The sequence below is a fragment of the Trachurus japonicus genome, chromosome 6 (genome assembly GCF_045865225.1).
Source record: "Trachurus japonicus isolate A0001 chromosome 6, Traja_1.0".
Lineage (NCBI taxonomy): Eukaryota > Metazoa > Chordata > Actinopteri > Carangiformes > Carangidae > Trachurus > Trachurus japonicus.
In genome coordinates, this window is record NC_140912.1 from 6,317,789 (window position 1) to 6,342,504 (window position 24,716).

Below are 24,716 nucleotides of genomic sequence, written 5' to 3' on the forward strand. Positions count from 1 at the left end.
GGACTGCTAGACAGAAGGTTAGCCAAAATGACCGGATTGCTTACTTCTGCTTTAAAAGAGTGAAGTTTTTATCCAAATATTATTTTTTTTATCAATACACATCATGAAACTAATAAAACCACCATATGTCTTCCACAACACATCAAATAACTGTTTTCCCATCGGCTTATCATCCTACAAACACAAAGTTCCTCAGAAACATTTCCAAATTTAGATTAAAATTCCCTCAAAACGCTGTTTACTTGTGTTTTGGTTTCCTCTCTGTCTTCTTCTTCCCTGTAAGAATGTTTTATACGTCTCTTGGGGGAACGAGCTGCTGCCTCTGCACCAACTAACAGACGTCCAAATAAACTTGAACTTAAAACACCAAACCCCCCCAGAGCATGTGGCCGGCATGTGGCTGGGCTCACGTCACTGCCACTCTGGACCTCTGCAGAGTCAAAGAGACCAGGCTGGATGTTAAAGGAGGGAGGGAGGGAGGGGGGTAGGGGGTCTACACAGCCATAACATCCCTGCTGTGCTGTTGACAGGAGCCTCCGCCACACTTCGGACATTGTTTTGTCAGCGACTCAACAAGCACATCCGGCTAATCGCTGCAGTTTGTAACGGGGACGAGGAAGTGACACCATCCCTCAGTCCCGAGGTAAATCAGAACAGCATGTGGATGTTTGAGCCGTCCTCACACTGAGCTCTGATGTATGTGTGTGTGTGTGTGTGTGTGTGTGTGTGTGTGTGTGTGTGTGGTCTACACTTAGTGTCAAGAATGAACCCAAACTCAGCACAACAGCATAAACTGGAGAACACAGCGAGGCAGGTTTTTCCATGTCTTTCTTTTGGACAATAAAGAGTGTGAACCCCCAGACCAGAGGCCGTGTTACAGACACTTCCTGTCTTAAGTCTTACTGTAGGTTTTTATAATGTAGGAAGCATGAGGTTTAAGATTGTTCCCAAATTAAAAGTAGCAAAGAAGCAAACCCTGACTAACGTTAGCCCCATGCAGCCGGGTGTCGGCCTCGGCAGACTGCAACCTGGTCAGCAGTGAAGCAGCAGCCATGTGGATTCAACAAGGTTACAAGTAGTTAAGTAAGAATCTGAGAGTGAGTATCATCAGTTCAGACAGACGGCATGTGGAGCCTTTGGAACTTTTCATCTGTAATGGGTTTTTTTTTTTCTCTCAAACCAGGTCCCAACCCTGTTTACAACAGTTACCAAACAGCTGAGATCAGAGGATCAGAGCTGAAAAGTTCCTGCGCCGTGGCTTCAGACTGGATACTGTTGGACAGTTCAGTTGTTGACTAGATTCTGATCAGGACAATCTATGTAAAGATCAAAACCAAAAAAAAAACATCTAAGTTCAGAAAGCTACATTTAACTTAACACTTCTGCAGAACTTGCACTTTTTGTACTTGAGCTGACTTGGCTACATTTATCAGCCACATGACGAAGATTTAGATTTTACAGTTACAAAATTTTGTAGATGATCCTACTGTACTCATGTTAAACTTATAATATTAAACCTCTGCTTCTGAGTACTTTTTTTTTTTTTGCTGGAATTTAACCCTATTATATATATACATACATATTACAAATGCAGGATGTGAACTTCTACTTCTACTAAATGAGGTTTACTTGAGTAAATGATCTCATTGTTTCCTTACTGACTGACTGTGAGAACTACCTGTCAGGTTTTGTTTGTGCGGTTTAGTTAAAACAGAAGTTTGGTTGGTAAAATACAAAGGTAAAATATATTTAAATAGCTGAAAGAGGAACATGAAACTGACATGAGGTCATCTACAATGCATCGATTCTGTAGGTGATGAATAGGGATGAGTTTTACTTCTACATTTTGACTGGAACAACTGCTGCTAAAAACCAACGGTCATTTTATTCTAACTATGAACAGAGACAAAGTGCTCAGATTCAGATTCAGTTCAGAGTGGAAAGATGTGAAGCAGGAGGCAGAAAACTGAAAAAATAGAACACGGCACTACAAAAATGTTTCACCTAAAATCAAAGAAACAAAAGCCTGTAACAGAATTACAGCTTCTCTTTCTACATGAAACACATTGTTGGGATTTGTATGGTGATGTAACGATGCAGGTGATGCTGGAGAACAACAAGTTGTCAGATGGGAAAGCTCGCCTACGCAGCAGCACGCCAGCACCAGAGCTCTGAAAATAGCTTGTACACAAACAGTACTTTGTGGAAGCACGCGGTGGTTGGACGGCTCTCTGGGACCTGAAGCACCTCTTAACTTGCACTGTCACCACGAGCTGTGCTCGTATGCAGAGAGCCCTCAGCCTCTTCTCTAAAAGCCTTTCTGTAAAACCCTCATACGGGGAGAAAACTCACAGACGACAGCAGAGAGAAAACTTTAGTTAAGTGGATGCTAGTTGCTTTTTAAGGTTCACCAAGTCCAGGGGGGTTTTAAGTATCTCTGGTGGGCAATGGAAGAACTTAGGGAGACAGAAAGTATCTATCTAGGGAGAATAAACAAGCCCTGTGGTGAAGCCCTGTTCCCATTCTTCATTTTTATTATCCTTCCAAGTATTTAGAGTATTCTATGTCAGCATAAAGTCCGTGAGACAAAACCTACTGTATTTCTGACTCAGACTTGTTAAAGTGGTGTTATAACTCTTACATAATAAGTATTGTGTGACCATTTTCAAATGAAAACCAGACTATATTTAAAATAAAGTTTAGTTTGTATGAAATAGGTTTCATTACACTCCATTCCAGAAAACACGTAGATGTTGTAATGCTCCACACTGTGTTAGTGTATGTGTTAGTTAGTGTGTGTGTGTCACTCACCTCCAGCAGCTCTGAGACGATGGGCAGCCCCTCTGGGTTGCAGATGTCGATGGAATCGTCCCTGTAGGTCTTCTTCTTGTAGCGGATGTTTCCCAGGTGGAGGATCGCCGACAGCAGGGAGAAAATCCTGTCGAGGAACAAAGACACGTATTGTTAATACATTCAGATTGTGTTGCATAAAATGACTGTCACGCTGTCTCAGCATTTACAATCATTAGAAAGACAGGGTGGATGGTGTCTTTATTAACAGGCCAAACCTACAGTGTCCTTTGCTGTGGAGAATTGGACTGTAACACAACTTGAAATGGAATTGAAATTGAGAGTTTCACTTCCTGACTGATACATGTTTACCCCCCAAAAGGTCAACTCAATGGGCTCTGCACACCCCCACAAACTCCACTGTAAAGATTTCAATCTGGAAATTAGACAGTGAGAAAAAGAGAAACTTAATTTTAAAGTTTGAGCTGCAAGAGTCTCTGAGAAATCTAATATTATCAAAGTATCAGTGTGTTGGCTCAGGCTGATATTGGATATCAAATGTCATGATATTGCCTGTTATATGTGATATTTTTTATATATTTTTTCCCAGTCGGCCTTGCTGCTAAGTTGATCCTCATTCCACAGCTATGTAAAAAACCCTGTTTACTGACAGCATCACTTATACCTGAAACATAAAATATAGTATATATTAATATCATTATATAATTATTATCATATATATTGTGATATTTGGGCTGGATTCTATCAAAATATTTAATTTTGGGAACCATCCAAGTACATCAGATGAGGAGTCGGAGCAATCACAGAGTCATCTCCAGTCCTCTGATCTCTGCTGAGCTGGTAATACACTTACACAGAAATGTAATCAGATAGATTTCTGCACATTTAGCCCATTTATGACATTTCTGACTCTCGGAGAGAGAGAGAGTGGTGCTGAGGTTCTGCAGTTTTCTACATGACAACAGTTGAACGTCGGTCGTCTTACTGTTTTCTTGTGGCGGGCAGGAAGCCGACCATCTCCATAGCGAGCTGCAGCCGCTCAAAGTCGTGTTTCAGATCCTCTCCCTCCACGGTGAAGCAGTCCTGCTGGTGTCGGGTGGAAACAACGACACCAGGAGAGAGAGGGAGGGAGAGAGAGAGGGAGAGAGATCAGCATCGAGGAAGATGTTGTTCAGCTGGTGACGGCTCGGCTGGAGTCCTGCAGAGGCTACAGGAGTGTGTATCTGTGTTTGACTGAGCAGGGTTACACACATTGTTCAATGAATGAGCAGTTTGACAGCAACAGTTGGGTTTCTGTAAATAACATCATAAACAGCCAAGACCTGCTGCTCTATATGAAAAGTGGAACTAAAGGGATAGTTCAACATTCAAATTGGCCCATTGCCATAATCCCTATAGTCATAGCAGTAGGTTTGTTACCTTTAATTGTCAGTGCGAGCTATTTTCAGAATGGCGGAGGAGCAGAGCCGCGAGCTGCTCAGAGCTACGCTACGGAGGCTAATGGGATTTCTTGGTTTCCATCATCAAACTCATCAAATACACAATCCAACAACTCCACAACGCTCTGGTGGACAAGTTGTGAGCTGCACATTCACCACGCTATGAGATAATAACGGAACGATAGAGTTGTTGTTGTTTTAGAGGTAAATTCATGTAAAACCGCTGATGCGCGTTGCCTTCAGGGACAGTTTTTCAGCAAGCAGACTCTGAATTGACCTCGAAAACAACTCTGTCTGGTAACGTTGTGTTATTATCTCATAGTGTGGTGAATGTGCAGGTCACAACTTGTCCACCAGAGCATTTTGGAGTTGTTGGATTGTGTATTTGATGAGGGAAACCAAGAAATCCCATTAGCCTCCGTAGCGTAGCTCTGAGCAGCTCACGGCTCTGCTCCGCCGTTCTAAAAATAGTTTGCACCAACAAATAAAGGTAAGGAACCTACTGCTATGACTATAGCGATTATGGCAATGGGCCAAATCGCCAAAATGTTGAACTATCCCTTTAACAAGTCTCTGTGTACCTTTCACCAGATTTAATGCAATTTTAATTTTCTGTTTTTAAGATTTATTCTTTCTTTTCAGACCATTTGAAAACTCTTGGTAATTCTTCTGAAACAGCTCTACACCTTTCCTTTCTGCGCAGTGTGACTGGCGGATTATCTGCACTGTTTCCTTGGATTCAGCTGAACTTGAGTTTCACCTCTCATCCAAGAAGAAGGTGAAACACGAGGGTGGAACATCTTTGTAAAAAGGTCTACGAGCTGTTTATTGAGATGTGAGTCGCGTTGCATGTTTCCATGGATTTTATCCAAATGGGGAAAAGTCAAGTCAAGTCATGGGTTAAACTTCAGGCAGCTACATGTACGTACGTCTCACAGCAGAGGTCACGTATCTAATTGGTTACATCACCGTTCAGGCCACCGTGTAGAAACTAAATTGATCACAGGAGACAAGACATGATCATCTGAGTCAGCTCGGCAGATGACAACCATTAATCAATCCAGTCAATTCACTTTGAAGTAATTAATTAAAGCAGCATGCCACTAAAAACAGATCATTTTCTGGGGGTTATTCCAGTTACACAGATGTGAATCACCTCGGTTCACTCTCTCTGAGGGAAACCCTGCTGAGCCGACACAGGAGAGCATTCCTGTGAGACGCCCGAATCATACACCGGTCTGTTGTGAGCTTATGAATGAATGAGTGTTGCTGTGGTGTGACGGAGATACTAAATGAGTGAGCACTGGTGTTAAATAAGGGGTTAGAGAGAGAGGATGTGTGTGGATACGTTGATTCTATGTGTGTGTGTGTGTGTGTGTGTGTGTGCGCGTCTCTTGGAGCCCTCTGGTCGGGTCAGCATGTCTCTGCTCCGGCAGCGAGCTTCTCTTCAGGCTGTAATTAGCACATACCAGAGAGAGCGGCCGGCTAGAGAAGACACAGGAACCCATAATCCACACTGGGTCTGCCTGTTCTACACTTGAACATCCACCACTCCTCCTCTGCTGCTCCATTGTTTTCCTCTTTGGCTCACAACTCGCCAGGAGCCGCGGAGCCAGCGAGAGGCGGTGATTTCTCCAGAAAACTTCTCCAATTGCAACAAAGGAGGTTTTGAGGCTTGGTGAGCTACGGCGAGAACCCGGGAAAAGCCGGTTTTCAAATTGTCGGGTATGTTCGACCTCAGCGCCAAGCGGCACAATGTGATATGTTGAAGGAAGTTGAGAAAATAAAGAGATCATTTGCGAGGGAATACTTTGGTCAGAAACCAAAACCTTAGCTATTGGTATTAAGAAAGAAAAAAAAGTGCAGTAAAGGGATGATTAAGATACAATCTGTTCCCCTCACATCAGAATTTGAAATTGTAATTGTATGCCAGTTGCAACACTCCTGGTGCAGACTCACTCCTGAAGCTCTGCACATGGAGCCTTTAACAGATCCCTCATGGATCTGCTTAGAAGTTACGTGCACTTTGCTGTTACTTACCCATGACTATAAAAACCTGATCAAACACCAGCATGCCACTCCATCACCAGACATTCAACACAACCAGAAACCAAAGACACCCCAACAACAACAAAATCAAAATGCAAGCCCACAGCCAGCGAGCCACAGCACCACACACCTGACTGCACACCACACAATGTTTGGTCTTTGGGATCTTCAGACTCATACTTGTTTTTGTTTTTGTTTTCTATTTTCAGCTCCAGACGTTGCATCTGGAAGTTGTATACACTTCAGTCACTGCTCAAAGAGCTGAGTGTCAGTATTCACTGCAGTGTGTGTGTTTGTGTTTGTGTGTGTGTGTGCCCCCCCACCCCCCCACCCACATTGACCAATGGTGGAGGTCAGAGGTTAAATAGGCCGAAAGAGTCGGTCAGATGTTCAGACAGCTGTCAAGGGCCGCTGAGTTTCTGTGTGTGTGTGTCTGGAGGGGGTGACATCATCTCCTTGCACAGTGGAGGTCACAGACCGATGAGGTCATTGACTGACCCGAGAGAGAGAGAGAGAGAGAGAGAGAGTGTGTCAGTAAGAGGGCGGTTGTGGAAGACAGAAATGTGAGGAGCTCCAAGTGTTCACAAGAACTAAAGAAACAGTTCAGCATTTAGGAAGGAGGACTGCACTGCTTCATTTGTAAAGGTGAGCTGGAAAGTTTGCTATGCCAAGAAGTAGACACATGCAGTACATAAGCTGTATTAAAGGTCCAGTGTGTAAAATGAACCGTGATATCTACACGTAGCGTTCAGTTTCTAGTTTGCAGCGCTCACTCGTTAGCTCACACTCACCCCTCCCATGGTGGTGCAAGATGGCCACACTCTCTAAAGCAACACCCTTGGTATATGTATATATAATAAGGCTACTTTTATTTTATAGCAATTATACACTTACACAACTATATTAATTCAGATTTTGCCAATAAACCTTTATTACACACTGGACCTTTAATCTTTCTTTTTTCTTCTATTTTTTTCTTCTTTAATCTATGAGTATTTTCAGATTTTGCCAATAAACCTTGCAAATTATTACACACTGGACCTTTAATCTATGAGCTCATGTGATGTGACAAAAATATGTTAGGAACGACTGAAATACAGTAGAGGATAAAATAACCAATTCAACATGAAAAAATATGTCATTTATTAATCGCAAATTCAAATTAAAGCTGGTGGCATAGAAAACAGTCAAGTACGGAGGAATCAAGGCAGGCCCTGGTCTAGTTGAGCCTGGTGACTGAGGAAGCAGCAGGCCTGCTCCTACCCAACGTGCTTCAATACACCTACTGCACTTCTCATTTACACCAGAGATCACAGTTCGCAGAACTATGCGTCTATTTATGCAGCGGTTTCAGTTGTAGCACGTGTTTCCAATTTTAGGTTTTGGCTCCACAGTATCAAACCTGGCAACCACACTGTCAGTATTAATGACAGACCACCACGTTTTGACTTGTGGCCTTCGTCAGGATCATCCCACATAATAAAAATATGATTTATATTCTTATAGCTGTAGCTGGAGTTTTCACCTTCCCTTTTCCTTTTCTCCATCCATCTTGGAGGCAGGTAAAGTCAGTCATCCTCAAACTCACTTAGTTTCACAACATAATTTGGGAAACAGATAATCTTTGCTAGATTTCTATTAATGTATGAGTTACACAAACAAGATGCAGCGTGTGACTGACAGGGCCGGAGTTACTGCTGAAAGCTATGGTTTACTACTATCTTCTCCCAGATTCTTAATTTGCCAATTCTGCTCTTCTGAATCCAAATTGGTTCCAGCTTTTCAAAAAACCACATTGTTTGATCCGACAAGAGGTCAGTTTTTATTACTGAAAAGATTTTTGTGGGATATTTTTTCTGTAACTAGATGAATTTGACTTAAGCAAAATGTCCTCAGAAAACCTGTCCTGAATTAAAGACCCGTTTGAAAACAGTAAAAGACAAAGAGACGAAGTCAAGAGGGGAATACAGTGAGTGTAACAGATGAGCTGTATTTACTCTGACCCACTCTAGTGTCAAGTGTTAGTTCATCTGCAAAGTCAAAGTAACATAATCCCCCATTAGGACGTTCTGAATCTCTTAACCACACACAACAAATCCCACTGACCAAACATTACTCACTGCAGGTGAAGGCTGGCAAGACAGGAGGCAAGCACAAAGGAGGACCAGTGAGACAGCAAACACACACACACACTTGCACACACACAATAGACCACACACTCAGAGGGAAGTTGCAGGATGTGAGGCTTGTTGAGCACAAGTGAAATGTTCTCACTGAATAAACACAGCGCAGGAAATTATTTTGCTTTCTTTAAAACTAGAACTTACTATTAATTACGTACTATTGGTTTCCTTGTTTCCTTTTTTAAAAAGATTTTTCCTGAGATATTTTATTTTTATAAGCAGTCTAACGCTCTCTCCTACTGAGCCTCCGTCCACACGGCTCAACAGTGTTTTCAAATAGAAACGATCTCTCTTCGGCTCCACATCACAAACTTCTTCTTATTTGTCATAATCCACAGAAATGATAACATTTCCTGCTCCCTCCTCCTCCTCCTCTGACCTTAAATTTAACAGCATACCTGTTTGTCCTCTGCACTATGGTTACTATGCTTTACATAATAAATATCAAGTAATGTTTTCTTTGACTTATTCTACACATTTGTTTAAAGGGATAGTTCAGCTTTTTTGAAGTGGAGCTAAAAATGCCCATTAAGTACACCAGATGCAGTAGAAAGGTCTCTGCTCTGGGACGGCGTTTAGCTCACTTGGTAGAGCTACCGCTCCATGTTGAGGCTATAGTCCTCACTGCAGGCGGCCCCAGTTCGAATCCCGCATCGGGCAGCCCTTTCCTGCATGTCATTCCCCCCTTCTCTACTTCCCATTTCCTGTCTCTCTCTCCACTGTGCTGTCAATTAAAGGCATTAAAAGCCCAAAAAATATACTTTAAAAAAAGAAAGGTCTCTGCTCTCCCCCACTGAGAAACACTGGTGCATCGCGCTGCACCGAGACACAGGCAGTACACTGTTGTCAATGAGGGACCATTAATCAGTGTATTTTCGCCGCATACGAGAAGTCCCATCTCAAAATAATACACCAGTTCAAGAGTATGATTTCTGCGACATGCTGTATCACTCCTCCTCTTCCACACACCGCTGATCCAAACAGCTGATAGGCGGAGTGATACAGCACGTCGCGGAGCCTGCCTGTGTGGAGGAGTACTGAGGAGTACTGAGTGAGTTGGGTAGTTCTAGATAAACAAACTTTTTTCCGACCCGCTGATGCGTTGTAAATCTTTACTTTAGATCGAACTCTTGAATTGGTGTATTATTTTGAGACTTCTCGTAGGTGGTGAAAATACACTGATTAATGGTCCCTTATTGACAACAGGATGCAGTGTCTCGGTGCAGCACGATGCACCAGTGTTTCTCAGTGGGGGGAGCAGAGACCTTTCTACTGCATCTAGTGTCCTTAATGGGCATTTGAAGCTCATACAACCCCACTTCAAAAAATCTGAACTATCCCTTTAACTTGTACTTACTCTAATGCCCTTTGCACTGGACAGTGGGCAGCCTAAGCTTTGTATAAATGTGCTGTAGACACAAAGTTGACTTGACGTGAAGTAAAGGTGAAATCCTGAACCTTCCCTTTAAAGATGGTGGTTCCCAGATTTGAAAGCATCACCCATTTCCCAGCAGCCAAAATCCAGTTTAAAGGAATTCCTTTATGTTGTTATCTGGCTTATCAGTGTGTACTGCAGTGTTGTAATGTGTCTTGGTTTCAAAGAGAAAGGAGGAGTGTAAGAGCTCCAGTCTCTGATTCATTTTCAAAACATATAGTAAATAACCTTTAGTAATGAGCTGGTGTCTTTGTTCTAGAGAGAAACTGGGAAGTAAAAACACTAAATACAGTAAAACCATGACATGAAGGAATCCCTTTAAACGCTATAAGGAGGCAGTGTTTCATAGAGCAGAGCAGCTGAGGTCAGGCCGGGTCGCCGCCATCTCTAGTCCAGTTCAGTGGAAGCAGATGTGTGTGGACAGCAGAGACAGAACAAGGCCAAGACCGGGCACCGAACCACCACCGAGGACCACGACACACCCATGAGCACAGACGCACAACAAACAGCTTTTGTCGTCCACGTGATACTGACCAGCTCGCTCTCATAGTAATTGTCCCAGTGGAGTTTGTGCGATTTCTTTGTCATCTGGAAGCAAGGCAGAGCGGGGGTTAAAGAGGCATCGGTTACACACACAGCAATACGCACACTTTGAAGAGACTGAGAGAGATTACACAAACACATGCTGTTAATATGGGAGGAAAACCTTAGCAATCCTCACACACACACACACGCACACAAACAGACACACACATCTTCAGAGCTGCAATAACTCAATCCATGATGAGCTCAGACACCACGCCATCTTCATCAGCGTCTGGTTCCTTCCTACGCTACAGAAGAAGCTCCTTTTGTATTAGTTCTGTAAAAATCTCATTTCAGCAGCAGCTGACGCTCTCATTTTTAACCAGCTTCCTCTTTATAATTAGAAAAAGGTTGTTTGGTGTCAATGTAAAAAGATGTAGCGGTTGTTCTTCTGACAAAGCTGCTTAACAAATGTTTGCTGTTGCTGTAACCGTGGAAACTACAGGTGCCATCAAACCGACCGGGGCTGAAAAAGCCATGCAGAAAGAGTGGGGGTCCCCACCAGTGATGGGAATAACAGCGTTTAAAATGAAGGCGCTACTTTTTTCAGTAACGAGAAATCAAAAAAGTTACTGTTTCCTCTGTTACAGTACAACGCCGTTATGACAATAAAATGTGCCGTCACGCTGTTACTTCACTCAAGAAGTCCCATCAGAAAATAATACACCATTTAAGTGTGGGACGTTATCGACACATTTTTTTTCAGTCCATCAACTGGTCAGAAAAAGCTGTTTATCTGGAACTAACCAACGCAACCAACCTCAGTATCCCTCCACACAAGCAGGCTACGCGATGCTCTGTATCACTCCGCCTCTTCCACACGCCGCTGATCTAAACAGCTGATAGGCGGAGTGATACAGCGCGTCTCACAGCCTGCCTGTGTGGAGGAATACTGAGTTTGTTGGTGCAGTAGTTAGATAAACGGGGGTTAGGGAGGGAAGTCCAAGGAATTTGACATATTTGAGCATTTTATAAAGAAGTAACGCAGTAGTTACTTTCCTTTCCATTTAGGAACTCTGTTACTAACTCAGTTACTTTTTTGGGGAAAGTAACTATAACAAATTATTTTTTCAAAGTAACGTGCCCAACACTGGTCCCCACACAGAAGGCTCTGGCTGTGTCCGAAATCCCCCCTACTCTCTATATAGTGACCAGGCCATTTTGTAGTGGTGTCTGAATGTTTAGTCATTATTAATGTTCACTATATAGTGACTGAATCTATCCCACAATTCACCGTGAAATGTAGTGAACATCCGATGGTCACTAACCGGAGCAAGATATCCCATCATGCATTGCGGTCACGGATTGCCGTTACCGCGGTCGGAACGTTTTAATTACCCAACGTAATACGTAATTGATTGTGCGGCGGAGTAGTGTCCGAAAGTGTTTTTCATTTGACCAGTGAGTTCACTATATAGTCCACTATATAATTCACTATATAGTGAGTAGGGAGGAGGGAATGAGTGAGTGATTTCGGACACAGTCTCTGTCAGTGAGGGGTCGCTAGTCTGGAACGGGGGGTGGAGAGCAGACCGGTATCAGAGGACAGCAGCAGGGTCCGGGATGAAGTGTGTTGGTGGAGAAGGTCGGACAGGTACCGGAGCCAATGGAGGGGGATGAGGGGGGGGTGATGTGCTTGGTGTGTGTGTGAGTGCTGGAGCCCGTCCAGGGCTTTGTACGGCACCAGAACAGGAGCCTGCTGTAGTAATCTGGTGTGGATGAGTGTGAGGGTGAGGGGCGGAGTCTGGTGATGTGTTTGAGGTGGAAGAAGGCGGTCTTAAACTGTATTCTGTGATATTCTTGCTGTGTGACTGGAAGGAGAGAGTAGAGTCCAGGATGAGCAGCTCCTTGTAGCTCCGCTCTGAGCCACTGGGACGTCATGGTGATGTAAACAAACCTTTTTCTTTGTTTAATGGTTGTCAAACAACGTTCGACGGGTGAATTACCGTCACCACCACCAGAGGTTTTGAAAACAAACCAAGACCTGAAGATGCTGCATGTCATCCCCCCTCTCTCTGCCTCCCCATTTCCTGTCTATCTCTACAATTAAAGGCATAAAGCCCCCAAAAATACTTAAAGCAATAGTTCAACATTTTGGCAATTTTGCCTATTGCCATAATCCCTATACTCATAGCAGTAATTGAATTACCTTTAATTGTCGGTGTATGTTGTTTTGAGATCCACAGGGCAGAGACATGAGCTGCTCAGCTAACGCAATGGAGGCGAATGGTAATTTCGCCTTTCCCTCATCAAACTAAATACACAATCCAACAACTCTAAAACACTCTCGTGGACAAGTTGTGACCTGCACATTCACCACGCTATGAGATAATATTGTATAAATGTAACATTACATCACATGAAGCAAACTGCCTCTAAAACAACTCTGTCTTGTAATGTTACATGATTATCTCATAGTGTGGTGAATGTGCAGGTCACAACTTGTCCACAAGAGTGTTTTAGAGTTGTTGGATTGTGTATTTGATGAGTTTGATGAGGGAATAACGAAAGTACCTTTGCCCACCGTTACGTTAGCTGAGCAGCTTGCGTCTCTGCCCCACTGATCTAAAAACAGCTTGCACCGATAATTAAAGCTAATTCACCAACCCTTATGACTAAAGGGGTTATGGCAATAGGAAAATTTGCCAAAATGTTGAACTATCCCTTTAAAGATAATTGACAGAATCATGTAAACAAGGTTTATTCATGAAACAGATTATAAAGGAACATGTAAACGTGTCAAATGCATCATTAGCATTAACAGATTAGTCCTAATAATCCTCGTCCTAATGAGCATGTGGGGCGTCGAATACCGCAGTAGAGAGGCTATAGTTCTCACTGCAGCGGCCCCTGTTTGATTCCCCCCAATTAAAGCCCCCCCCCCCCAAAGAAAAAACTAATTGACTGGCTGCTGTGGTTCAAAATGACATTAAAAGAATGATGAGGATGAGAAGACACAACAAAGCTGAGTGGAGCGGTAGGATCACCACACACACAACACACTCACACTGTCAAACTGTTTTTGTGTTGTCTTTAACACACTCCTGATTACACACTCACGTTACACACTCGAGTCAGTGCTCAGGTGAGGGTCCATGGCTGAGGAACAGACACACAGATAAATATGGATAATCGTTTCTGCTCTTTTGTGACACTGTTTGTGTGAGGAGCATGTGTATGTGTGTCAGTGTGTGTGTGTGTGTGTGTGTGTCAGCAACACACACACACACTGACACAAACGCACACGACCATCGGCGCCCTCTGCACGAGAGAAAGCCAGCGCCAGATTAACTCCTGATTCCTGCTGTTGCCATGGAAACAGAGCTGCATAGTAACAGCCAGCCAGCCAGCGGCGGAGGAGGAGGAGGAGGAGGAGGAGGAGGAAGAGGCGGGGCTTTGTTGTCGTGGGGATTAAAGGAAGGACGGAGAAATAAAAATAAAAAAAATGTTACTTTTTTGGGGGAAGCCAGAAGAGATGAACAAAAGAACATGTTTTTTTTGTTGCCTCCCCAGTGAGCTTCCATACGAGAGGGGTGGGGGTGGGTGGGGGGGTTGAATCCTCCACACATCTGCTGCCAACTGAGGGTGGCGCAAGATGGCGACCGTGGCAGACGCATGTTTCAATGGCTGAGCAGTTTTTCGGACCTCTATCCCTTGCCTTTATCCTGCAACTCTTAGAATGACGCTCTAGACAGCTACGGACAGCGTGTAAACAATCTCCCAGCTTTTCTAATACTCGTCTTTCAGCTAATAAGAAGTTAATTCCCCTTTTTGCCGACCGGAACACACAAACTCTGCTAAGCTAAAAAGAAAAGAAGCTACATTGCTACTGTGTGTGGAGCTAACGTTACCTCCGTCAACATGACGCAAAACGAACAAGGAAAGAAACGCAAAGACAAAGAACCTCCAGTCCACAACGAAGGTATGGTTTTCGGAGTACCATTAAATATTCACAAGACACCAGCAAGCTCTTCGGCTTTTTACTGCTGACCTCAGCCAACGTGGACCACGACTATGACATTCTGAAACTCACGCTTGCAACCAAGACGCTGACCTCATTCCTTTGCCTGTATCTGCCCCTGACACACCAGTTAAGCCAAAAGAAAAAAAACAAAAGGCTGAGATGTCTCTAGCAGACTTGCAGGTGAACATTGTCGCAGCAATTAATGTGCGTGCAGATAACTTGGAAGGCATGATCACCAGGAACGCAGTGAGTATTGATGCCCTGAAAAAGTCAGTTGATTTCGCCTTTGCAGAAGTTGAGTCACTAAAGACTGATATGAAAAAAGTCAAAACTGCCAATGAAAGCCATGAACAGCAAATAGCAGACCTGCAACTCAAGGTCAACGAGGCTGAAAGATATGGTCGGAGATGGAACCTCAGACTCCATGGTATCCCTGAAGACAATCCGGAGGATATCAAGACCAAGGTTATCAACATCTGCTGTGCTGTGATACCTGGCTCTCAGCAAAAAATTGCAGATGATATTGACATTGTCCCACGCCTAGGGAAACACCAAGGGATGCCAAACAGACCCAGGACCACCATCATCCGCTTCACAAATATATCTACAAGAGACCTTCTGTGGAGAACAGCAAAAAGTGAATACCTCAAAAACAATAAGCTGAGGTTCGCTGAAGATTTAACTGCTGATGACAAAGCATTGCGAAACAAGTTGTGGCCCATGATTGAAGCTGCAAAGAAAGAAGGAAAGAAGGCTCATATTGCAGGTTACCCGTGTCATCATTGATGGAAAAGAGGTACATCCAGAACAACTTGATCGAACCCAGATGACCACTTCTCCCACTGGTGCGGCTCCCCACACTTAAAAAAAAAAAAAAAAAAAAACGGAACAAAACAAGCATACATCATCCCCTACTCTTACATCTCACACACAAGACTGTTCACGATGCTCTCCAAGTTGTTTATTATTTTTTGTGTGATCATCACCCTATTGCATTATTGCTTAAACTTGTGACTGTTCGTGTGTTCCACCAAGAAATCTGCTAGGGGATGCTGAAGATCTATCTCTAAATTCAAGACAATATGACAGACAATGGCTTATTATTACAATGATGGGGGACAAGGAAAGAAATTAGGAATGTAAAACGTGCTTTTTGTAATTGAAAGGTTTTTTTTTTTCTTTTCAGTTTTTCCCCCTTAACATTTACCTTTTTCTATCATTTAAAAACTGGAAAAATGAAGCCTCTTACTACTGATATTATCTACCTCATATGGAGATTGTTTAACACTGGATTATACAGTATTCCTGTTCTATTTTATTAAGGGATAGAGACTGTTCCCTATATTTTCCCAGTACTTAAGACCTTTACCTTTTATAGTACTTGTTCTAGTACTTTTTGTTACATTGTCTTTTTCTGTTTTTTTTCTCTTAACGCCAGGGGGCTAAGACAGAATATCAAACGAAAAGCTTTATTTCTATTTGCAAAACAGCAAAAAACTGATTTTTCTTTTTTTCAAGAGACGCATTCAGTTAAGAATGATGCACAATTATGGAAAGCACAGTGGGGTAATGATATTTGGTATCACATGGCTCAGAAAGATCAGCAGGCGCTGCTATTTTGAAGAACTCCTTTAACGGGGACATTTTACACTCAGAGGTGATCCTAAAGGACATTTCTTTATTTTGATTATTAATATCAATGATACTGTAATTTTGCTAGTTAACTTGTATGGGTACAATTCGAAGGGTGAAAACGATATATTGCTTGATGTGTTAGAATCTCGCCTCTTACATTGGCTTTCTAAATATCCAAACGGAATGATAGTGATGGGGGGGGGACTTTAACATTGCTCTGGATGGTCTTCAAGATAGGTGGCCTCCGCGATCCAATTATTATATGGCCTCCAATTTAATACAATTTATGCATAAATTCAATTTAATTGATATATGGAGAGAAAAAAAATCCTGGTGTGAGGTTCATATACTTGGAGCAATAAAAACATGTTCTAGCTTATCCGCATAGACTTTTGGTTGATTTCGAACTGTTTTGATAGTAATATTATCAATGTCAATATCCTCACTACTCCTTTAACAGACCACAAAGCAATTTCAATACAAATCTCTCTTAATCCTAATATTCACCATAGAAGTTCATATTGGAAACTGAACAGCTCTATTCTAAAACATGACACTGTGTCTAAAACTGTCCAATCAATTAATTGAACGCTTTTGGCAAAAAATCTTTATTAGAAAATAATTTTGTAGTAATTGGGAACTTTTAAAATTCGAATTATCAAAATTCTTGAGAACATATGGAAGTTCGATTGCTAAGGCCAAAAAAGCTGAAGAAGAAACTCTAATCTCAGAAATTACATCAATAACGCAAAAAATTAATGTAAATCTAACTGAAAATGATTCTCAACGTTTAATTAGTTTACAAAACAAATTGGATGACATTTATAAATTGAAAGCTGAAGGGGCCTTTGTGTGAGAAGTAGAAGAAGGTGGCTAGAGGAAGGGAGCAGAATACTGCTTACATTTTCAGACTTGAAAAATTTTATGCTAAAAATAACACTATACAAAAAATTAAATATTGATGGAGACATTATAGATGACCCCCGTAAAATAGCTAAATATTGCTCAGATTTTTATACCAAATTATATGAAATCCAAATACTGTGAAGAATCTACCTGTCAAATTTTTAGGGTCTCATACAGAAACAAAATCTATTGATAGATTGACTTAATAGGAATCTTGTGACAAACCACTAACACTACAGGAAGTTTTATTGGCCATTGAACACCTCAAACTTAATAAATCTCCAGGCACAGATGGTATTACTTCTGAATTTTATAAAAGCCTTTTCTAAACAGCTTGCACCTTTCCTCTTAGGTCTTGTCTCAGAAATGTATAAGAAATGAATCGCTTCCTCCTACCTTAACCAAGCCTTATCTATACAAAACCAAAACAAAGAAAGAAACTTTTATTGACAAATTGGTCCAATCTGTTTCTAAATAAAGACACATCTGATTTTTGCTAAATAATGAACTATAAATTAACCCCGTTGATTTTTGCTAAAAGAATTAAATTTGTTTTTAGACTGTATAATTGATGAAACTCAATCCGGCTTCATGAGAAATAGACATATTTCTAACAATGTCAGATTAGTGCTTGATTTAATTGATTATTCAGACTTATGCCTTGATGAAAGTTTCATTCTTTTTTTAGATTTCTACAAGGCTTTCGATACAATCGAACATAAATTTTATATTTCATGCCCTAAAAAAATTTGGTTTTGGTTCGTACTTTAGCAGTGCCATTAAAACAATGTATACAAATGGAAACTGCTCAATCAAATTGCATGCTGGAACTTCTCCCCGTTTCTTCCTCAAACGCGGGGTCAGGCAGGGATGCCCTATATCCCTTACCTTTTTCTCCTATGTACGCAGTTACTCACCGACGCCATTAAAGCTTAGTCCATTAAAAGGTATCTCTATGGCGGGCAACGAAGTTATCATCAGCCAACTGGCTGATGATACAACCTTATTCTTAAAAGATAGCTCTCAGATACCTTTAGCCATTGATTTGATAAGTACTTTCTCTATTGCGTCCGACTTTGCTTGAATGTAAAGAAATGTGAATTGCTTGCTCTTAAATCCTGTAATATCCCTTCCATAAGTAATATACCTGTAAAAGACTCTATTACTTACTTAGGTATTGTCATTACTAAGGATAAGGAAGCCAGATGCGATCAAAAATTTTAATTTAATTATTGATAAAACCCAGAAAAAATTAAATCAATGGCTGCAGAGAGATTTGTCATTGAGAGGCAGAATTTTGCTGACCAAAGCTGAGGGATTATCCCGTCTTACATATGCTGCTTTATCTCTTGATGTTAATAAAAAGATCTCAAAAAACATTGACAAGATGTTATTTAACTTTGTATGGCGAAACAAAAACCATTACATAAAGAAATCAGTAATAATGAATTCATATGATAAGGGCGGTCTTAACGTCTTAGATTTTCACACTTTGAATAATACATTTAAAATTAATTGGCTAAAACAATTCCTCAAGAAACCCTCTTCAATTTGGAACTTCATACCAAACTTTATTTTCTCTAAATTAGGAGGCTTAAATTTCCTTTTAATTTTGTAATTACAATATTGTAAAAATCCCCTTAAAACTATCCAACTTCCACCAAAACAGATGCTTCTCTCCTGGTCATTAATCTATAAACATAATTTTTCCCCCACATAGATACTACATATGGAATAATAGAGACATTATATATAGAAAACAAATCCTTATTTTACCCCCATTGGTTTATGCACAACATACTTTTGGTTTCATCAGTTTTGTTTAACTCAAGCGGATCATTATTTTCATATCAAGAATTTATCCTAAAATATAGAATCCCTGTTCCTATTAGTGAATTTAATATTGTCATAAATGCAATCCCTTCTGGAGCAATTATGTTATTTAGAAAGTACATTAGTACAAAACCCAACGCTCTTGCCCTTTGATCCAACCAAATTAGATATAGGCCAAATTTGTTTCTCCTCGACACGCAATAGTAACCGTAATATACGCTCTTTATTTCAGAAAGAAGTCGTATCAACTCCATATGTAATAGCTTATTGGAATAACTTTGTTAATAACCTTAATTGGAAAAAAATCTGGAATTTACCTGCTAGATATAATAGTTAATAATAAGGTAAAAGAAGTATCTTTTAAATAATCCACAGAGTTTACCCATCAAAGTTTTTTTACAACGATTTAAAAAAGATATAGATTTAAACTGCTCTTTTCTGTGTAGGACACCCTGAAGATGTTTTTCATTTATTTTGGTCTTGCCCTTCTCAACTAAATTATGGGAAGATATTTGTAACCTGATTTGTTGTTTTTCGATTGAACCTCTTTTTTTCCCTGTGCTTTGAACATGTATTGTTTGGCTTCACTGACAATCCATCTTCTAAAGAAAAACAATACTATATCATCAATCTTATTATACAATTAGCCAAATGGCACATTCATAAATGTCGTTACACTAATCAAAATCCACTTTTTCTTATTTTTGAAAATGAAGCCAAACAATACATTAAGTCTATTAAAAAATCCATCAACATGAAAGCTATAAAGACTTTGAATTTATGTACACTATATAATGTTTTTGTATGAAAGCTTGTCTCTGCATTGTCTGTATTGAAACCCCCTGGCGATGTTCTGTTGGTGTATTGAATTGTATTGCACCATGATGTCTTAATAAAGTTTCTTTAAAAAAATAAAAAAAAAAAATCTGCTGCCAACTGCAGAAGATGCACATGTGGGGGCTTTTGGCATGTACACAACAAGCACATAAACACACTCAGCCACACACACACACATGAGGCACACACAGATGAAGGGCTGGAATATCTGGGGCTGATGCAATCAACTGTTCCAGTTGTGATAAATATGTGAAGAAGACCCGACAGACTGAACAGGAGTGGAGGGAGAAACTGTCTCCATCTATCTCTCTACAAGGTGCATCATCCTCTTTGTTTTTAATCAACAACACATCCTCTTAAATGTAAGATGGAACATAGTCCTAATGCCTCCTGAGCCTCACGGTGTTTCCTGTGACCTGTGTTTATAACCCTAACCCTATTAATGCTGCTGTGTATCGGTCACATCATCATCTTTCCTGTCCAACTAGACATCGAGCAGCTTTTAATTCAGGCTGTGACGCTGCTTTATCACCATCACTGCTGACTAATGACACACAGATCATCAGCGTTAAAATCATCAAGCAATTTTAACATCTGTGTACTTTCCACCATGTTGAATGTTAAAGGGATAGTTCACTCATTATCTACTCACCCTCATGTCAACTAAGAGCTGTGAGAATTTTCAGAGTCCTCCGTTCCTTCTCTGAGTTACGGGGGGGTCCGCGCAGCAGTATTTGTCCATAATGGTTGTCAATGGATACCAACTTTCTTCGTCCAAAAAGACACACCAAAAAACATCCAAATACCTCCATACTGCTCGTCTGTAATGTCCCTCTTGTATTGAAGCCCCGACATGAGAAATTGTTCAGAAAAAAATTAAATAAGTCTATATTTTAAGCTTGTTTGTAGCGGAAGCTCCCAGTGTCTCAGTTCACTGCTCTGTGGAACAATTTCTCATGTCAGGGCTTCAATACAAGAGGGACATTACAGATGAGCAGTATGGAGGTATTTGGATGTTTTTTGCTGTGTCTTTTTGGACGAAGAAAAGTGGTATCCATTCACAACCATTATATGGACAAATACTGCTGCGCGGACCCCCCCCCCCTGTAACTCAGAGAAGGAACGGAGGACTCTGAAAATTCTCACAGCTCTTAGTTGACATGAGGGTGAGTAGATAATGAGTGAAATTTGAATTTTGGGTGAACTATCCCTTTAAGCTTCATGTATTTTAGACCAAACATAAATAGGGTTATTTATTGATTATTTATTGGTGACGTATACACATCAGTGGGGCTAGATATTCTTTCAGAATAAATGAAGAACTTATTTTATAAAACAGTTTGTAAGCTGATGCCAATGACCCTATATACAGTAAGTATGTCCACCATCAGTAGGTCCACTGCATGCACAGGTCAATCAGAGCATTGTGTGTGACACTGCAAATACATGTTGTTAAGTCTGTCTAAGATTGTTGTTTTGTAGATTGTAAGATCATAAAGTATTTTGATTTGTCTGGTAAATACTGTGCTGATAGTGACAAGTGATTATTTAAACCACAAGCAATTTGATTCATTTGATTTGATTAGATTTTCATAATAATGTCAAACCACCGTGGTGAAAGTGATAATCACATTATCATATAATGAGCTCTTTAAAAATGACTGACAGTAAAAACCCCACCACACTGATCAGCAGTTACTGTACTTGGACTTGTAACTTGTTATAAAGTTGTACATTGATACTGAGACAATCAAATCCATTTTCATCATTTTCATCACACAACACAACACAACAGACCATAAAGATATATGCAGTTATTTCACAATGTATATGCACTAAATACACAGTTTTGTGTGTGTGTGTGTGTGTGTGTGTGTGTGTGTGTGTGTGTGTGTGTGTGTGTGTGTGTGTGTGTGTGTGTGTGTGTGTGTGTGTGTGTGTGTGTGTGTGCAGGCTTGCGGACCTGGTTGAGGTAGTGGTATTCCTCAGGTTGAAGCAGGTGGAAGGTCTTCCTCTCCTCTTCACTGGCTCCAGCCAACAGGTAGTAGAACACATGGTAGTTCCTACACACACAAACACACAATTAGAGGTTATGACACCACATCTATCTATCTATCTATCTATCTATCTATCTATCTATCTATCTATCTATCTATCTATCTATCTATCTATCTATCTATCTATCTATCTATCTATCTATTGAGACTGAGGAGCAGAGTACAGTGGAAAACTACAAACCCTACAAAAACCTGCAACTTGTAACAAATAAGTCACACCTTGGAGCCGGCGGGCTCACGTTTCCAGCCAGACAAAGCAGCAGTGTGGTGTGTGTGTGGTGTGTGTGGTGTGTGTGGTGTGTGTGGGCTGAAGGTACGGGCCTCTGATTAACCATGACAAAGGCCGGGGCCTCAGCCAGCGCACTGAGATGTGATTCTATTACAGCTGGAAACAAGCTTCACCTCTCTGCACAGGGACACAGAGCAGGATGGAGCGGTGGAAAGTTAGGAGGTCCAGGGAGGATATTAAAGAATCCCAGAGAGGCACTGGTAGATGGGGGGGGTTTAACTGAGACCCTCTGGAGTCCTACACAAGCTCTAATGTTCACAAGCTACTAAATAATGTCTTTATGATAAGTTTTATTAAGTTAATTTTTTCCTTTAAATGATTAATGTAATTGCACATTGTCCCTTATTAAACTAATAAACTAAACTAAACTAAACTAGAAAATTCAATCTGTTATCAGTTTTCAATGTGCACATATACCAAACCTGTGTTTATGTACAAGTGTGTATATTTATCTCATGAGTTGCCATTCAGTTTCCGGATTTAAAAAAAGTTTTCCTCCAGTTTCCATTCATATCGGACAAGACATTCAAAAGACTTCCATCTTCCCTATTATTGGACTTACAGAGGAAAATACAGAGGACCATCTCTATGGAAAATCTACCTACATCACTAAAATCAAAATCTACACTGGCTTTGTTCAAAAAACAACTGAAAAAATGTTCTTTAGTCAAGATTTTTAGCACTTCTGGACCTGTCAATCTTTATCTTTCATTTTCTAGGTAAATGTTTTTCTCCTATTATTACTTTGAGGCTTTATTTTATGACACATGATGGTTCAGCACTGAAACTGCAGGAAACAATGTGTTCATGGCTATTACATGAATAATGTTGTGGATATAATATACAGTATATTATAACATTTGTTTGGCACAAACTGAACAGGTGTGCAGAGTTAGAACGATCCCGTGTGACTTCATTTTACAATGCAGTCATTTACTAGAAGTTTTTGAATTCATATAAAGCACAACTTTGAAATGCTCTTACAAATAAAATAAAAAGGGCACCAGTGCTTATTACTTGTGCTGCAGGCAAACACTCAGTGTGGTCTGTATTAGCATCATATCTGGACTGGAACATGCATTATATTAACTAAAATTGAAACAGGCTTGTGTTTTTCATAAAGTCTACCCTGAACAATAATAGTCAGCAGTGCACCTTTAAGAACATACTGCATGTGAATCAGGATCTGGTTGATTCAGGGCAGAGCGCCTGTTATTCCCCCTCATGCAGCCTTTAGTAGAAGCCCTGACCCCAAACTACACTTAAGAAAAAACTGAGTCATACCGCACTGCCACAGCGCTTAAGGCAGCCTCATACAACCATGTTTCTGCCATAACATGTTCCAATCTGCCAAGGATCACAATCAGACTCAGTCTGCACCAAGTACATGTCTACATACCATACAAGAATAAGACTAACTGAAGAAGGGAAGAGGTGGACACATGATAATCCTAAAAACACGCAAAAATAATATACAGTACATAACCAAGTTTCCTTGTAGGGGCGTAACGATGTATTGTATTGAACCGTTTCGGTACAGGACGTCATCAGACGGCCGTTGTGACATTTGCCCACATTGCCTTATGGCCAGTCCGTCACTGGCTTGAACCGTTAGTGCTGCAAGTTTTGTAAATCTGTGTCAATAAGCTGTGAGAATTTTATTTTTATGCATATAGTTTTTGTTTATTATTGAGAATATTTTATTTACTGGAAAGAAAAAAAGAAAAAAACATATTTTATATTTAACTTATTACCAGGTAGCACTTTATAATAGTATTATATTTTTGGGGGGGTGAATTCATGCAAAACCGCTGATCCACTGATGCGCGTTCCCGTCAGGGGCAGTTTTTCGGCAAGCAGTCTCTGCATTTGCCTCGAAAACAACTCTGTCTCGTCATGATGTTCTGTTTCATTGCACGGTGAATGTGCAGGTCACAACTTGTCCACCAGAGCGTTGTGGAGTTGTTGGATTGTGTATTTGATGAGTTTGATGAGGGAAACCAAGAAATCCCATTACTGTAGCCTCCATAGCGTAGCTCTGAGCAGCTCACGGCTCTGCTCCGCCGTTCTAAAAATGGCTTGCACTGACAAATAAAGGTAACAAACCTACTGCTATGACTATAGGGATTATGGCAATGGGCCAATTTGCCAAAAATGTTGAACTATCACTTTAAACCTCTAGTAATTAGTGTACGAAAGTGTGACCAGTGATACATGGTGCACACATCACTGTCCCGTCTTCCACTGAAACACATCCCACGTGTTGAGCTGAGCTCTGAGGCTGACGCCCCCCCCCCCCCCTCCCTCTCTCTCTCTCTGTGAGTGTGTAGTCAGCTGAGCTGAGCTGAGCTGCTGACTTCACATGGCTACATGGAAAATCCAAACAGTCCTTGATATTCTCTCGCTACAGTGAACATAAAACAGTCCTCAGCTAAAATAGCTTCAGATTTGTTTTTCTTCTGCAGTTCTGCTTTACTTCACCTTTCACCTGTCTCACACCTGTGATGACTGGACCACGAAGAAATGTTTTAAACAACTTCTTCCAGCTCGCAGCAAGAGATTCTGACACAGTGCTGGATGTTACAACTAAGCCAACTAAGGTCATTTCCAGTTATATGTTGTGACTGCTGCTTCTTAGAATGACGTTATGTTTTCAAATTGTTTTACATGTCAGATTTTGACGGTGGAAAATC

The 24,716-nt window shown here is 40.9% G+C and overlaps 1 protein-coding gene across 10 annotated transcripts in view; it reads right to left on the reverse strand.

Moving 5' to 3' along the window:
- The window catches only part of LOC146985495 (unconventional myosin-IXAa-like), a 194,301-nt gene that overhangs the window by 75,341 nt on the left and 94,244 nt on the right, over nt 1-24,716 (reverse strand). For 9 of the 10 annotated variants that reach the window (XM_085778498.1, XM_085778497.1, XM_085778496.1 and 6 more), the window contains exons 5-8: nt 21,641-21,740; nt 10,452-10,505; nt 3,797-3,897; nt 2,812-2,938 (exon numbers count right to left, since the gene is read on the reverse strand). In XM_085778498.1, the coding sequence (XP_085634624.1) occupies nt 2,812-2,938; nt 3,797-3,897; nt 10,452-10,505; nt 21,641-21,740 (382 nt within the window). The remainder of the gene's footprint in view (nt 1-2,811; nt 2,939-3,796; nt 3,898-10,451; nt 10,506-21,640; nt 21,741-24,716) is intronic. The other variant, XM_085778488.1, reaches the window with a different exon arrangement.